Source organism: Peromyscus eremicus, chromosome 6 (genome assembly GCF_949786415.1).
Source record: "Peromyscus eremicus chromosome 6, PerEre_H2_v1, whole genome shotgun sequence".
Taxonomy (NCBI): domain Eukaryota; kingdom Metazoa; phylum Chordata; class Mammalia; order Rodentia; family Cricetidae; genus Peromyscus; species Peromyscus eremicus.
This window is the reverse complement of record NC_081421.1, coordinates 59184947-59200753: the sequence shown is the minus strand read 5'-3', so window position 1 is coordinate 59200753 and position 15807 is coordinate 59184947. Positions and strand designations below refer to the sequence as shown.

Here is a 15807-nt window from a genome sequence, read left to right as displayed (position 1 = left end):
GCAATGTGAATCTTAAAGTCTTGTTAGCAACCTCCTTACAGTGAGGAGTGTTTTGCTGTTTCTTTTATAAGCTGCGAACCTCCTGGGGAAAAAAAAAAAACAAACGGTAAATTGGTAATATGTTTTTGTGGCCTATTATTGTTGAACCTTTGATTTGCAAGAGTCACTTCAAAGCAATTTTTCCTCGCAGAGCCCGGCTGCCGAAGTGAAGCAAAGTCCAAAAACCAACAGCAGAAGGAGATTTTGCCACAAGATGTTCAGAAGGAGAGAACCACCAAAATGTCTCCTCAGTGGTGCCTTGTCCTTCAGGATCCTAGGAAGAATCAGATCTGAAATAGAAATGCTGCTATTTTTATACTCGATTGCAAATTGGGAAGTTGCCAGGCTTTTACAGCAATGAGTCTTCCTAGGAGTTGGATGTGGGGTTCATTTCTCCTTTACACTTTGGAGGAAGGTACGCTCTGGTGCTCCCTTTCCCTGAAGAACCTTTGAAATTACATTTTGATAGTTTCCTGTTAGTTTGCTCTGTCCACCTAACAAGCAGTGGCAGTCGGCAGGAACTTCACTCATTTGGGCCCCATTGGCATTAACTGAGTGGCTGGTGAGACATGTTGGCTAGTTAGAATGCCAGACCATGCTACGTTTGCTCACAATTCAAAGCGGTTGACCCAAAGAGCTGGGTGCGGCCATTGTGGATCGAACAGTATCTAGCTTGTGGGTGGTAGAGAGTGCCAAAATGAAAAATTACGTACCAACTTTTCAAATTGCCATTTGGTTACTTAATGCAGGAGTCCGGGAACATTGTGTGAGCACACACAACCACCTCTCAGACCCAGAGGTCAGTGATCCACCAAAGACATGGGGGTCTCCTTGGACACCAAGCCCTTTTTAAGATTTCTGCCTGTTGAGGCAGGTCTCACGTGGCCTTGATCTCCTGATCTCCCTACCTCCTGAGGATCACATACAGGAGCCATCAAGACCAGGTTTTCCTTTTTTTTTTTCTTTGATGGGTGAAGAAGGAAAAAGGATAAGGGGAAATGATACTATGTCAACACACAGAAACTGTTTCCAGCAGTCTTTGTGTAAGTGAAGGTGCTTGTATACATAATCTCCAAGTTGCCAAAGCAACCTGCCTCAGAAGCCCTTTATTCCAATTCATTCATGTCTTGGCAACACAGGGGCACTTGGCCCTTAGTGTTACAACAGAGTTGCAGAACAGGATGCTCTCCTGCACTGCCCTAAGGTATGGCGGGTGAGATCCTCCGTTGGCTGGCAAGCCTGAGAGAACACAGGTCGCAGTCTGGATCTTTCCTGGGATCAGGCATGCCTACAGAAGGAAAGGAATGAAGCTGTCTGAGGGGAATGAGTATTGACTGAGAAAGACTTCCCAACCTTTCCCCTTCCCAAGCGGATGAACCAGAGGGTGGGAAACGCAGTGACATCCGTCCCTGCTAAGCAAACAGCAGGCTTTCACACAGTCCCGGGGGCAAGGCAGCTAGGCAGGCTCATGAGGGCTGGGCTCTTCCGGAACCCCTATTTCACGGGGGGTGGTAGGTGCCTTAGGGAGCAGGGTCTAGAAGTGTGGGTGGTACGGCTGGGGCTGGGAAGGTTCCAAGGAGGTTTCTCCTGTTACTGTTTGTATCCTCCGATTCACTCAAGGAAATGACAGTATAATAAACTAGCTGGAGGACTGAGAGAATGGCCCCAAACTGCTCATACAAATAATTAGATGCCAATTGTTGTTTTTTTGAAATTAGACAAATAGGTTGGAATATTCATGTAGCCCTTTGGTAGGCACTAGCTGTCGAGGTTAATGAAAGAGCTGAGGCAAGCGAGTCTGCCAGGGGGCTTCCCAGCCAAAGGTACAAACAATTTCAGTCAGAAATGATACCCAGTCCACGACGCCCTTAGCAACACTGGGCAGCACCCACTGACCACCTGCGCTGGGCTCATGGCTGTATTGTCATCCTAGCATTAGCTTTTGTTACCATGACAGTTACAGAACTGTAGTTACACGGAGCAGCAAATTCCTTCAGCAGAAGTAAGGCAGTGGAGGACCCTCAGGGATCTTTAACTACGGTAATTCCTTAATTTCCTTAGAAATGAGACTAACGTTTTCTTTTTCAGGAACAGATCTAATATCACCACCACCCCTTTTTTGAAGTATAGGGTCTCATGTATCCCAACCTGGAACAGAACTTGCTAGAGACAGAAATGGACTTCTGAACCTGTTGTCTCAACTTCTCAATAGCTGGTTTATGTGGTGCTAGGGATTGAACCCAGGGCTCCGTGCATGCTGGGCAAGCACTCTACCATTGTACATCCGTAAACATTATGTGTTCCTACAGTACTTAACACCTGAGTAGACACAAAATCATTGTTAGGTGCTCAATATTAGTATTGCATTTTTGTAAGACGGCAGAATCCATGTGACTCCACTTAAGACACTGTAAATTGGTGTAAGACAACGTGCACACACATGTAAGTATAAATTCTACATATCTAGCTATGCCATTTTCATGATATACCTGAATGAGCCACAGAACAACTGTCAAATAGAGAATATTACAATAACCGGGTTCTGTTACCTTAAAAACTGTATTTATTTTTGTGTGGGTATGAAGGGGGCAGGTGTGGCATTCATATGACACGGTACATGTATGGAAGCCAAAGATCACATTTTGGGAGTTGGTTCTCTCCTTCTGTCATGGGTCCCGGGGACAGACCTCAGGGCACCAAGCCTGTATTAAGCCACTTTGCTAGCCTAGTGAACATTTAACAGTAGCTTCCTCTCACTGAGTTTTACGTGCTGCCGAAGACCTACTGTGCTTTGTGACATCCTCACATTAACGTTAGGTGCTACCATCCACTTTCGAATGTGAGGACAGATGAGGTCGGACCGTCAAAGATCTAGTAACGGACAGTATTAGCAATGGGATGTCTGATTCTTTGCAAAACCAATGAGCTTTTATTTTCTGTCATGTTTTAAAGGTGGGTGTTTTCTTCAGTTATACCACAGTGTAGCCTCGTTGTAGGCGACTCTTTGAAAATATCAATTTCCAAGAACTGTATCAGCCACTGAGTTTTTGTTGACTGACATCACTCATGAGGCAGCAGGCAAGGCTCTGGGCTGAGGCCTAGTTTTCTCAGAGCTGCACTCACAGCCCAACTAGTCTGCACTGTGCTCGCTCTCTGTCTGTAACGCTCCAGTCTTGACTGCCGCTCTCCCTACTGTTCTTACCATGTAGCTCGCTGAGGCTGCTAAACCAAAGTGTTTCGAGAGCAGTGTGTACGCCAGTGCCTTTCCATGCTCAGGGTCATGTTTAACAGACTCCTGGCCCTGCGCCTGAGATAGGACTCAGCCTTTGAGCAGTGGGGCTCTGAGAGTCTCGTTCTCTACAAGGAAGGACTCCATGTTTATTTGAGATTTGTTTCGTATGGCCTGGATAGCTGAGATTAAATAATTAGAGATATATGTCTTTCCAGACTCTGTAATGGAAAAAGAATGTAAGCAAAACAAACAAACAAAAAAACACACCAAAACCAAAAAGGGCATTTCCCTCCCAAATCGTTTGAGTTTGCTAGAATTTCATCAAAGGGTGCATGAATTCGGTTTTTGAAAACGGGTTAGATCCTGCCATCACGATGGTTAATCTGAGGCATTACCCACACAGCTTGAGCTGCAGTTCTCAGGCCCACCTTTGAGGCTCCCAAGGAAGCAGACGCCATGTTTATACACCCAGTGCAAACAGGGAAGCAAGCACAGTGGAGTGGCCTCCCTGCCAGGGCAGGGGGACATCCGCAGTGCCTCCTTCTTGGTTGAGCTTGGAAGCACTGGTTTCTATGACACAATGAAGGGAATGCTAAGAACCCAAAACTTGACTGTCTAAAACAGTAAACACAAACACTATATATTTATAATGAAACAGTATTATCTAAGTGGAAGAAATAGGCGTAGTAACATGAAAAAACACATTTTATTGCACTTAAGTTATAAGAAAATAAAATTTCTAAGTGAATCAAACCATAGACACAATCCCTTTAAAGGTTGTTTTCCTCCATCATGTCAGGTTGTTACATAACTAAAATTAACCAACTTGAATCTGATTGTTTTAAATCAGACTATAAATAAAACAAACAAAAAAATAAACAGGAGGAAAAAAAGACTGCCTAGGATACAGTGTTAACCACTTTCACAGTTCAGCTTGAGTTACGGCTCCTGGTGAATGAGGCGGACCATCTGACTCCCGTTCATCGCGATGCTTCATCGCGCTGGTTCATCGCACTGGTTTGCGTGTGACGCCATCACTACAGAGCGAATGTTCCTCTCACGTCAGTTACTCAGAGCAATGAAACTGTAACAGTTGTTTTCCCAAATACTGTAAGATGCTACGACTGACCAGCAACTTTCTTTTATTTTGTATTATATATATCTTTAAAATATCTTGTCAGTTTTACTATGTACGTTCATCCATTCACCACAGCCCTCAAAAAAGAAGTTTCTCCACAGAACAGGCACCTCAGGCTCTGTCCCAAGGAATGTGTTTTAATTTTTGCCCAGATAAAAGAAAATAAGCTTTGCACACACTCTCGATTCTTTATTTGCAGGCAAACTTCACTCTTTATTATCTGAAACTTCTCCACTCTCAGCCTCTTAGAGGCACAGACGGTTCAAGTTTCAGTGGCTTTAAAAAGTCTTTTTTTCTGTAACCAAACTAGAGCAAATTTGGAATTCAGTCTGGGACTAAAACGTCACAGCAGAAAAAAAATAAAAAAAAATAATTTGCTTTTTCTTTCTTTCCTTTAGCAGCATAAATAAGTTTGGCCACTGGAGTACAGTACAGGGTGGGACACGATCCCATATCTCAAGACCTACTTCTAGCACCAGCAGCGAGAGTTCAATCCATCTCAGGACTCACAGAACCCAGGACAACTTGCCAACTTCGAGCAACGGATGCACTGAAGAGTGTATATGGAAGCAACAGTAAATAGATTAACAGAGGCTAATACTGTGATTGATTGACATTGGCAATGGTTGGCAAAAACAAAAACAAAAAGAAAAAAAAGAAAAAGGGAAAAGAAAAAAAAAAGAAAATAAAAAGAAAGCTTCATGATAACTGTACAAAAACAATTCACAGTAATTTCTTTAAGCTCTTCCACTTCAGAAAAATGACTTTTGTTGCAGATGCTCTCTGATTAGAAGATGAACCAAGCACGGGTTTGGATATTATTGTCACTCCTTTCTAGGTGACGGTAACAACGTCTTGGTGTAGCTCTGTCCAATGACCACTGGAGAAGAAAATCAAGAATAATTGCACCTGGTTGCGTTTAGAAAGTCTCGTTTTGCAAAGCTGCCCCTCAGTCAGAAATGAAGCCTGTAGGTGCTGTGATGGCCGCCACCTCTGTCAGTTCCGGTTTCCGGTCTCTTTCATCCTTCTTACCTTCTTAGTCTGTAGGTCTCTGCAGTCTGTTGCCCCAAGCCAACGTCCTGCACCACTGAGTACAAGGGATTTTTTTTTCCTTTTCTTTTTTTTCTCTTTTTTCTTTTTTTTCTTTTCTGTTTTTTTTTCCTTTTCGGTTTTTTGTTTGTTTGTTTGTTTTTTGCGCAGGGGGAAGGGTAGGGAGTATATTGTCTACACAGCTGGACAAAACTCTTCTTGTCTGCTCCCTCACTTCAAGTCCACATCGAAGTCCAGCACCAACAGCTTGGTTTCCTCAGTTCCATTCCGACTCCCAACGGCACACACCAGCTTGGTATTGGAGGCTCTGATCCGCCACACAACTCCCCCGCTCCCCCCACTCTCCAATGTGACTAGGTTTCGAATAAATTCACCCGTTTTCAAGTCCCAGAGTTTTACAGTTCCATCATCTGAGCTGGTAATTACAAAGTTCTTGTTGAACTGTAAACAGGTCACAGCACTCTGATGCTTGTTGGGACCTAGGCAAAAGCACAGGGATTTAATTACTAGTTAGAAACGATGGTCAGGGGCGTTTGCACAGGACTTGTCTTCTAGTTAGAACAATCAAGAGATTGAACATTGAAAAGCTGCATATTTAGAAACCTTGTTGTATTTAAGACCAGCGTGGACATAAACAATCTGGTAGCTTTGTAACTGAAGCCCCAACCTTCAGGCCTGTCGCCCAGGACGCCTGTTAGCTACAGGCACACAGCTTGTTCTTTGGCTCTAGGAAAGAGAGCTTTCCTGAAATGGCACAAAGCAGTGCGGCTTCATACATTCTACTGTTGGAAAAAGGAATGTGACAAACCTGTCACTACCACTCTGAACGGACCAGCCAAAGAAGAAAACTGAACTTGTACTACCCCCAATTTCCCAAGAACAGACAAAATTAATGGGCAAAGGCTACCACGTGATGCCCTCCAGATGGCCTCACTAAAAACAAACCAACCTTCTAAGGGCTGCATCTAAATATAAAAAAGTGAATCATAAAGAGTCCAATGGTGCTTGCCTCCAATATTAACCTTCTCATGCATCTCTTTATTTCAGAGGGAACCATTACTCCTTCCCATCCCAACTAAATCAGTTGGCTAAGTGGAAGCCAAAGCAATTTCCTATCAGAGATGCTTCAATTCAAAATATAATGATCAGTCAAAAAAGTGTTGCTTCTGTGAGACAGCCAAGTCTTTCTTCTCATTGTTAAGGTTAAATAGAGTCGACTGAACATGCAGGAAATGAGTAAGAATTTTCACATTAAAGACACAATTGAAAACCATTTCTCAAGGTGGCCTAGTTTTGAAAGCCAAACCTTCATAAAGTCATCAGGAGTTAAGTACTCTGCATGAGGTTAAATCTCTGTTCTACACAGGTTCTCTCTTGAATAGCAACGACATTTGGAAAGAAAATGGCTGTGGGAGGGCCAATACTTACCTTGCAATGTTTGTAAACACTGTCCTGTTTTGATATCCCAGATTTTAACTGTAGAATCTGCATTCCCAGAGACAAGAATATTGTCTTTGAGTTCCATTCCACTTGTTAACGACTGGTGTCCTGTTAACGTGTGAATACAATTCCCTGTCTCCACATCCCAGACTCGGATTGATGTATCAAGAGATCCACTCACCACATGGATGCCGTCAAACTACAACAGACACAGCGTATTAGAACAGAAACGTGGGTATCTTTCCTTTCAGCTGGTAGATGTTCCTTACAATGGGGAGGGGGATACAGCAACATGTAAGGCCAGAACAAGGAGTGCACTGGGATAAACTTGCAGGTAAGCTGATGTGCATGCCATCATGCCAATTTGTGGATTATGTCTCCAAAACACTTTTCATAAATTCTCTTAAAAATTAAAAAAAAAAAAAGAATCAAAACTGAACAAAACTGCCCAACAGTTCAAACACGAGGCAGAAACAACTTCAAAAAGAAAATGAAGCACCTGAAATGAACATCATTCTTTCAGATTACCTGGTCCCAGCTGGAAGCTACATCCCATGTATTCAGTAAGAAAGCTGAGTCTGACTTGCCCATAGCAAGCCCAAGCCAGAGCTTGAGACAAAAGCTGTGCTTATCAGCACCCAAGGCATAAAAAGGGCCACAGATAACTTTTGTGATGCTCAAAGATAAATTCCATTAAAACCTGTTTGTAAATGATGTTGTTTACAAGAACTGATTGCAGACAGGCAGCAGTGGTGGCGCACGCCTTTAATCCCAGAGCCAGGCTGATCTCTGTGAGTTCGAGGCCAGCCTGGTCTACAGAGTGAGATCCAGGACAGGCACCAAAACTACACAGAGAAACCCTGTCTTGAGAAAAAAAAAGAAAAGAACTTACTGCTGATTAGGAAATATCCCAAAAGATAACTCTACCAAGAATTAGAAGGAGGCATTTTAGTAACAAAAGCAAGCTATGCAGCCTCTCCTTAAGCTTCCTAAGGACACTAAAGGCCAACAAACACCTACCAATCCCCAGGAGGCATATCTAATAACTGGCTAGGTATTCTGATATCTGAGATTCTCTACAGTTCTGAGCACACCACAAGTAGCAACAACAGTGACAGACAATTCCCTCCCCTTGGAAGACATATCTTTTCTAAAGTAATTCACATCTTTCTCATCTACCGATATTTCATTACTTGGGCAGTATCATCAATTAAGAATCAAATGCCCTAAGAACAGCAATGCCAGCACTGGGATCCTGTTCTACTCGGCTGATCACTAACAGGCAAGTAACTGGGAAGAAAATTATGTAACAGGAAATATTTTAAAATGGAAAATGCTGCATTTCCAGAAATAAAGGCAACCCACGTTTTATGTCTAGTTACTGAAGATCTTGAAATATCATAATCTATTAATAAATACGAAGTTCAAGTCTAAAGGAATACAACAGGCTAGTCAAATTCACCTCTCTATGGCTCCCAGTCGATGGCCCTGGGCAAGTTAGCAGTTTTCTGCAGACAGGCTCCACAGCCACTTTAAATGGGGATGGAATCACAATTACATGGCCCATCAACTTTTAGCTATCAAGGCAAAGGGGCAGCTTTTGGCCAAATTAATCCTCAGCTAAGGAGTTTATTAAAATCCAAGGTATTCTCTTATGAGAATACCTATCTAACTATTAATTAATGTAGCAAAATTTACAGCCCTGAAGTATCAGGTTCCAAGACAAATATTTGTGTTTTGAAAGAAATGGATCACAGAAATTGAAACTATTAACCCAGTTAAATGATTTTGGAATTAATGTTTTCTTCATGCTAATTTTAAGGTATATATAAACAGCAACTTGGCAGTAACTAACTGAGGAGAATGATCTCATGAGTCATCAGCAAAGCATCTAAGGGATGGGAGAGACACAGTCTTACCTGTAATGAATAGACTCTATTAGTGTGTCCCTGTAACGTGTGTAGACAGGTCTCAGTCTCTGGATCCCACACCTTCACCATAAAATCATACGCTCCACTAACAACCCTCCTGCCATCATATTGAACACAGCGGACGGCTGCTACATGACCCATCAAGACGTGTAAACACTGGCCGGTCTCAATATCCCAAACCCTAAGAGTGGCATCTCGAGAACCACTAACAACTCTGCAGAGAGGGAACAGAAAACAAGGTATTAGAATTCTGAAGAGCATGAACACACCCGACAGGTAAAACAGTGTTTGCTTTTTCTTCTTCTTAAACACAACAGAAAGATTTCCAGAAGAGAGACCCTACCTAATGCCTTCAAATATATATCTGAGTCACTCTGCCTGGAATGGGAACTGAGGAAGACTAGAAGCTCATCTGCTTGTTCCCCCTGGTTTACGGACCTTGGTTCCCCCTCAAGGTTCCATGGCACAGTTTGGAAACAAGTGCACTGTATCGAAGAAGCAAACAGCTTTCCATACACACAAGCTATCTTGATTAGAAGTGAAATGGTAACATGCACATACAGCTCAACCCTCAATGCAGATCTCAGTTGTATTCACTTAGAACATCCCAAAACTTACTTTGTGATCTTTGTCATTTTATTACATTTCAATTATGAATTCCTACTACATATTTGAGAAAGTAAAAATGATTTGGGACTCAGAAAACTATGGCTGTTCCCTTATACTTCCCATGCAGAAAAAAAAGTCAGCTTCAGACATGTGCTCACAGCTGCTGATGCACAGACTTTTAAAGATAGTCCAGAAATGCCTTCAGAAATTGGCTCAATGTTATAAAATTATACTCTTCTGGAAACCAGAGTGATACAATCATGCAGTTACCTCTGGATTGCTAACCAGGTACCTTCATGTCATTCCCAAGAGATAAAAGCTAGTCTCCACACTGGAGAGAGTGGAATGATGATGTGTGGGAAAATGAACGCAACCAGAATGGAAATGCAAGGTCTCTTGAAACTCATCCCTTACATTTCAATCACACAACACACTGTGCAAAGCAGGTTCAAATTAAATAAAAAAAGGAGCCCCCTGTACACACCACAACTGTAGGGGACAGTCTACTTACCAAAACAGTTCTGAATTAAAAAAAAAAGAGCACTATGGACAGAGTATAGGTCACGGCTGCTGTGGATTCAGTGTAAGGACCCTTCTAAGATACATTCTTTTGGAGGAAGGGTCTCCTCTAAAAGCTGTGAATTCAAGGATCCTCCTGTTTCTACATTCCCAGTGCAAAGATTAGCAGCAGCATGTATCACATAAGGCCAACAGAATATTTTTTGACAAATGAAGTAGAACACACAATTTTTAGCTGTCTGCCATGAAGATGTGTTAACAGAAGGACATGATTTTAGCAGAAGGGCACTGCAGGCAAAATAAGAAGTAGCAGGCAGAGGCACTGGGAAGGCGAGGACAAGCAGACCAGGCTTGGCTGCAGCCACTCTGAAAACGGGACTGGCAGTTCCCCGGTGAGTTGGTGGGCAGTAGTAGAGCATCAACGCTATCCTAGTACCAGGGCTCTCTGTCAGCCGTGCAGAGGCAAGACCACATGTGAGAGTTCTGATGGTTCAGATGACAGGGATGAGAAAGAAGTCAAAGCCCTGGACCGCAGTGTCTGTCTAGTTCCAGGGATGTGATGAGTGGGGGCAACGTGGGTGGGTCTCTCAAGGACTCACAGGCCAGGAGTCTCAGTGACTGAATTTGTTGCTCTTGCATAACATAAATGTGATTATCAAGAAAGAAAATAATTTTTGTTGGAAGATGATGAATCATCAAATCATCAACAAAAGGAATGGAGAGCAGAGCTTCAGGGAAAAAGGCTATACCGTCATCTGAAGAAGGACACTGTAAGACAATCCTCCAATTTTAAGCCAATATAACCAGACCTTCCTAACTTAGGAACACTGCACTTTAATCGTTAGTGTCTACTTTAAGAGCTCATTAGCACTATATGAATCTCAAATTCACAAGTAAGAGAAGTGAAAGTCCCCACCATAATGGGATTTCCCTTACCTCTTTTCATGGAGATGCATACAGCGTACGGTAGAAGTGTGCCCATATAAAGTGTGTATACACTCTCCAGTCTCAGCATTCCATACTTTGAGAGTCCGGTCAGTGGACCCACTAATGATGATATTGTCTCTCATCTGTGATGACCACACTCCACCGGTGTGTCCCACTAACGTTCTTAGACACTGGAAAAATACTTCAGATGATTAATTTTAGGTAGAAATGAAAGCAAGTCAAAGAATATACTAATATCTCACTAAAGTCTAGAATAAATTTTACTTATTCAACTTTATTAGAGCACTAGGAAAGCATTTTGCACACCAACGCTCTATGACGCCATTATTACCGAACTGTTTATCTGGTAGTGATACATGCTTATACATGCACATACCACTGAGCTACAGTGCTGACAAAGCAAACACCAGATGAGACAGAAGATTAGCATGACAGGGCTGGAAAGATGGCTCAGTGGCTAAGAGGACTGGCTGCTCTTTCAGGGACCTGGGTTCGATTCTCAGCACCTAGTGCCCCACAATCACCTATAACTCCGGTGCCAGGGAATCTGACACCCTCTTCTGGTCTCCAAGGGCACCTGGCATGCACCCATACACACATACATACATACAGGTAAATACTTACACACATAAAATAATAAAATGAAGTAAAATATTTAAAAAGAATTGTAGGTTACAAAGCATAAGACATGACCGAAAGCAAACATAATAAAATGCAAGCAGGTTCAACAGCGCTAGCCTGGCCGCCATGACTGAAAAATATTAAAGCTGCAGCAGGGTGTCTCCCATGGAAGAGAACCAAGGCAAGAATGCCAAGAGGGTTGGGTGTGGCCACATACCACGTTCACCCGTCTGCCTGAAGGCAGTAGTTAGGGGCTGGCCATGCTACTCTAGACATGTAAAGACAGACACTGAGACTCTGAGATAAGTCCAAAACTAATATTATATCCTGGAAACATGTAGCTGCTTTGAAAATTTAACATCTGCTTTGAGTATTTATAAGATTCTTGTCCAAGGAACAACACAGCAAAAGATGTTTTTAAAAACATAGATTTTTCTCAATTTTTCTCTTACCTTTTAAATGGTCGATTACTTAATTCATGAAAATACTCTCCTTTGGACAGATAAAACCAATGTTCACTAGAGACTCCTTAAGGAATGCTATGTGAAATAAAGCCACTGCTTGGACTACTTGCCTTTTCAACCCAGTATTTAAAACCTCCCCCTGCTTCAATCCCTTACCATTCAAGACTGAGACAACTTTAGATTAACAGGATTTACCTGACTTCTAAATTATAGATAGCTCAGCCACAAAGCAGTTTCTAAGGAAACTTACAAATCACTCAGTCATATTTGGAAGATGTTGGGGATAATGATTCTAATTCACATGGGCAAGGTGAGAAGTAAGCTCAGAGAAGAGGATGTGCATCCGAGAAATCTTAGACTATCTAGGTGACAAAGACAACAGACTATTGAAATGAAGAAAACACCACTGCCAACATGCCAAGGTAACATTTCTAAAGACAGCCTGATGTTTGGTATCACAACAGCGGAGGATCAAACCCCTCTTTTACTGTGACTGCACACACAGAACAACAACAAGACAGGAAGTGTGGACAGAAGTGAACTTACTTTGCCAGTGACTGCTGACCAGACTTTTAAAGTGTTGTCATCAGACCCACTAACTATGCGGTTACCACAGAACTGTAGGCATGTGATCACATGGTCATCATGCCCTTTCAGCACCTGTAAGAAAAACGTACAAATCACATTTACGGCATTACATCACATGCTTTAAAATACAGTGAAGTGCCGCAGAGATGGTTCAGATATACGGGACCTGGGGCCAGATCCCCAGAACTCACATAAAAACTGGGCAGAGTCACACATAGGCCTGTAACCCGGACACTGTGGAGTGTGGCGACAGGAGAACTGCTGGAGCTTATGGTGGCCAGCCTAGCTCCAGGATCAGGAAGAGACTCCATCTCAAAGAAGTAAGTCAGACAGAGAATGAGAACAGGAAAGTTGACATCCTCCTCTGGCCTGTGTGTGTGCATGGGTACATGCAAGGACACACACACACATACACATACATACACACACACACACACACACACACACACACACACAAATACCAGTGAAAGCAAGAATGGTTTATGTGTCAGAACAGTAATCTGTAATCTATTTTTAGAATGAAATTTATATAAAATATACAGCACATCTTAGGGTACCAAGTGAGCTCCAGGCCAACCTGGATAACCTAGGCAAACCTCAGCTCAGAATTAAAACAATAAAAAGAGGAGGAAGAGGACTGGGCTCTGTGTGGGCAACTTTTAACACTTCAAAAAATAAAGCACCTAGAAACAGAGGAATAACCAATAACAGTTTTTTTCAACCTAAAAATTATGCCAGTTAATGCTGGCATATAAAATAATGCCTCCCAAAATTGGCTAATTTTTTGTTATAAAAGTTTATGAATTGAGGATTTCTACCACTTATATATCTGAAATAATATTCTAAGACAGAAAATGAGACTTCTGCTTCAAATTATAAAAAGCAAAACACAGAAAAATCCACAAAAAACAAAATTGATATTTCTAAAAAGTAATAATGATAATTAATAATAGCAATGTTATGCAGAGTGGTCCAGAACAAATTCACTTCCTCTTAACTCATCTTTTTTGGGAGACTTTCTTGAGACCAGGTCTCATACCATAGCACAGGTTGGCCTTAAACTCACAGCTATCCTCCTGCCTCAGTTTCTTGAGTACAGGGATTGAGTACAAGCACAAGCCCTCATGCCCAGATCAACTCATCTTTGATTCCAATAAAATTAACAGATTAAAGAAATGAGAAATAAAAGAACACTGTTAGTTACACTTTGAGTTAATTTTAAAATACAGCCAGCTTTCGTTCACAGAAGGTAGGCAGCAGGTATCCTTCAGGCCAGCAGAAGAGCCAGATCAGGTATTCCTACTGATTGAAGGTTTCTGTTACCTTGGGAGACTTGAGTTCTCCTCGTCTCCAGTTGGTATCAATCCTGTGCTGTCTGATGTATGCACTCTTCCATGGGCTGTGTATAAAACCTGGCTTGATTATTTTTCTTCTCTTGATGTGCAATGGTTCATCAATTCCTAAAGTACCAAAGAGTTCAAGAGAATAAGTCCTTTTACCATTAATAAAAATTACACCTTTTGTAAAGATCTTGTTTTTTTCTGCGTAGCACAAGTGAGGTAGCGTCTCCTAACTTCTAACACGGTCACTGCGCCATACGGCAGCGAGTCTGCATTTGGTATGGCACTTCTGCACTCACTATTACTTCTCCTTCTCACAAAGGTGGTGCTGGTATAGACACAAAGATAGGAATGAGTGTGTACTGCTCGGGTGAATGTAAAATGGTACCACCACTGTGGAAATTAGTATAGGGACTCCTCAAAACACAAACATAACACAGAATGTAGCACTTTTAACTTCTGCTTGTATACTCAAAAGAATTAAAAAGAGAGATGTGAACAGGTATCTATACACCCATGATCATACTGATATTATTCAGTTAGCCAAAAGTTGGAAGCAGTCCAGGTGTCTGTCCAAAACACCAAATACAGCAACACACACAACAGAATGCTGTTCGGCTTTAACAAAGGGCATGTAGGATACACACTGTGACATGAACCTTGAAGACGTATTGCTAAGTGAATAAGGCAATTATAAAAGGATAAACATTGTATAATTTTACTTATCACAGGTTCCTAGAATAGTATATTTACAGAGATAAAGCATGTAGGCAACAGGAAAGAAGGAATGGGGAGAATATCACTGGATCACACACAACAACATGACTTAAATGATACTGTCCTGGAACTCACTATGTAAACCAAGATGGCTTTCAGTAATCCTGCCTCTCTCTCTCAAGTAGTATGATTACAGATGCACACCATTACCTCAGGTAATGTATGTATACATGTATGCATGCATGTATGTATGTATGCATGTATGCATATTGAGACAGGGTGTTACTATGCAGTCCCGGAACTTGTTGTGTAGACCAAGCTGTTCAGAACCATTTTTAGCAAACACAGTTAAAGGACATTTAAAAATGATTCTGAAGCTGGGCATGGCAGCACACACCTTTAATCCCAGTGCTCAGGAGGCAGAGGAAAGTAGATCTTCATTAGTTCAAGGCCAGCCTGGTCTACCTTTCGATTTCTCAGACAGCCAGGGCTGCAGAGACCCTGTCTTAAGGGGGAAACAAGATTCTGAGAAAGAAGGTAAGGCAGAGTTGATTAACCCTAGTTTACATATGGAGATGCTTGAGAAAGAAGATTTTACTGATTAATCCGAGAGCAGCCAGAAGTTGACTTCAGGACCAGGCTTAGCAAGAAGCCCCCAAGCTCTTCACCTCAAGTCTTCACTAAGCCTCACTATCACCAATGCTCTCCACCTGGCCACACAGCTACGCAGAGAGCATCCTCTATACAATACAGCACTACCAGTTTTTTCCTCTAACATTTTGCTTTTCAGAAACAATTTTTTCTCCAAAATGATTACTTTTCTAGATGCCTGTTTGCAAAACAGAAGGTCTTCCCTTTGATCAATATGGAAGATACTTATTCCCTTCCTAAGAAAGGGGGTTCAAACCAAACCAAACTATGCTTCAAGAATGTAAGGTCCACGTCAGGAGGAAGATGTCAAACAGTACACTCTTCCCAGCATTTATGAATGTCCAGCTCATGGGGGGTGACCACCAAGTATTTATGGGAGGAATGGATACAATACCCAATTATATGGGTATTAATTGCTGAATGTGGTTTCCTTTAAATCAGGTAGACTCCTTCACTGTTGAGATCAAGGAAGTGAATAGACACAGACTCACTCTGGCAGGTACCACTGAGCCAGCGATTT

General features: G+C 42.0%; 1 protein-coding gene across 3 annotated transcripts in view; it reads right to left on the bottom strand.

Moving 5' to 3' along the window:
- Positions 1-3958: 3958 nt before the first annotated feature.
- Positions 3959-15807, bottom strand: part of Fbxw7 (F-box and WD repeat domain containing 7) — a 145637-nt gene continuing 133788 nt past the window's right edge. For all 3 annotated transcript variants that reach the window (XM_059265553.1, XM_059265554.1, XM_059265555.1), the window contains 6 exons: positions 13903-14039; positions 12538-12651; positions 10895-11076; positions 8819-9044; positions 6888-7098; positions 3959-5938 (listed from right to left, as the gene is read on the bottom strand). In XM_059265553.1, the coding sequence (XP_059121536.1) occupies positions 5670-5938; positions 6888-7098; positions 8819-9044; positions 10895-11076; positions 12538-12651; positions 13903-14039 (1139 nt within the window). In that variant the 3' untranslated portion in view covers positions 3959-5669. The remainder of the gene's footprint in view (positions 5939-6887; positions 7099-8818; positions 9045-10894; positions 11077-12537; positions 12652-13902; positions 14040-15807) is intronic.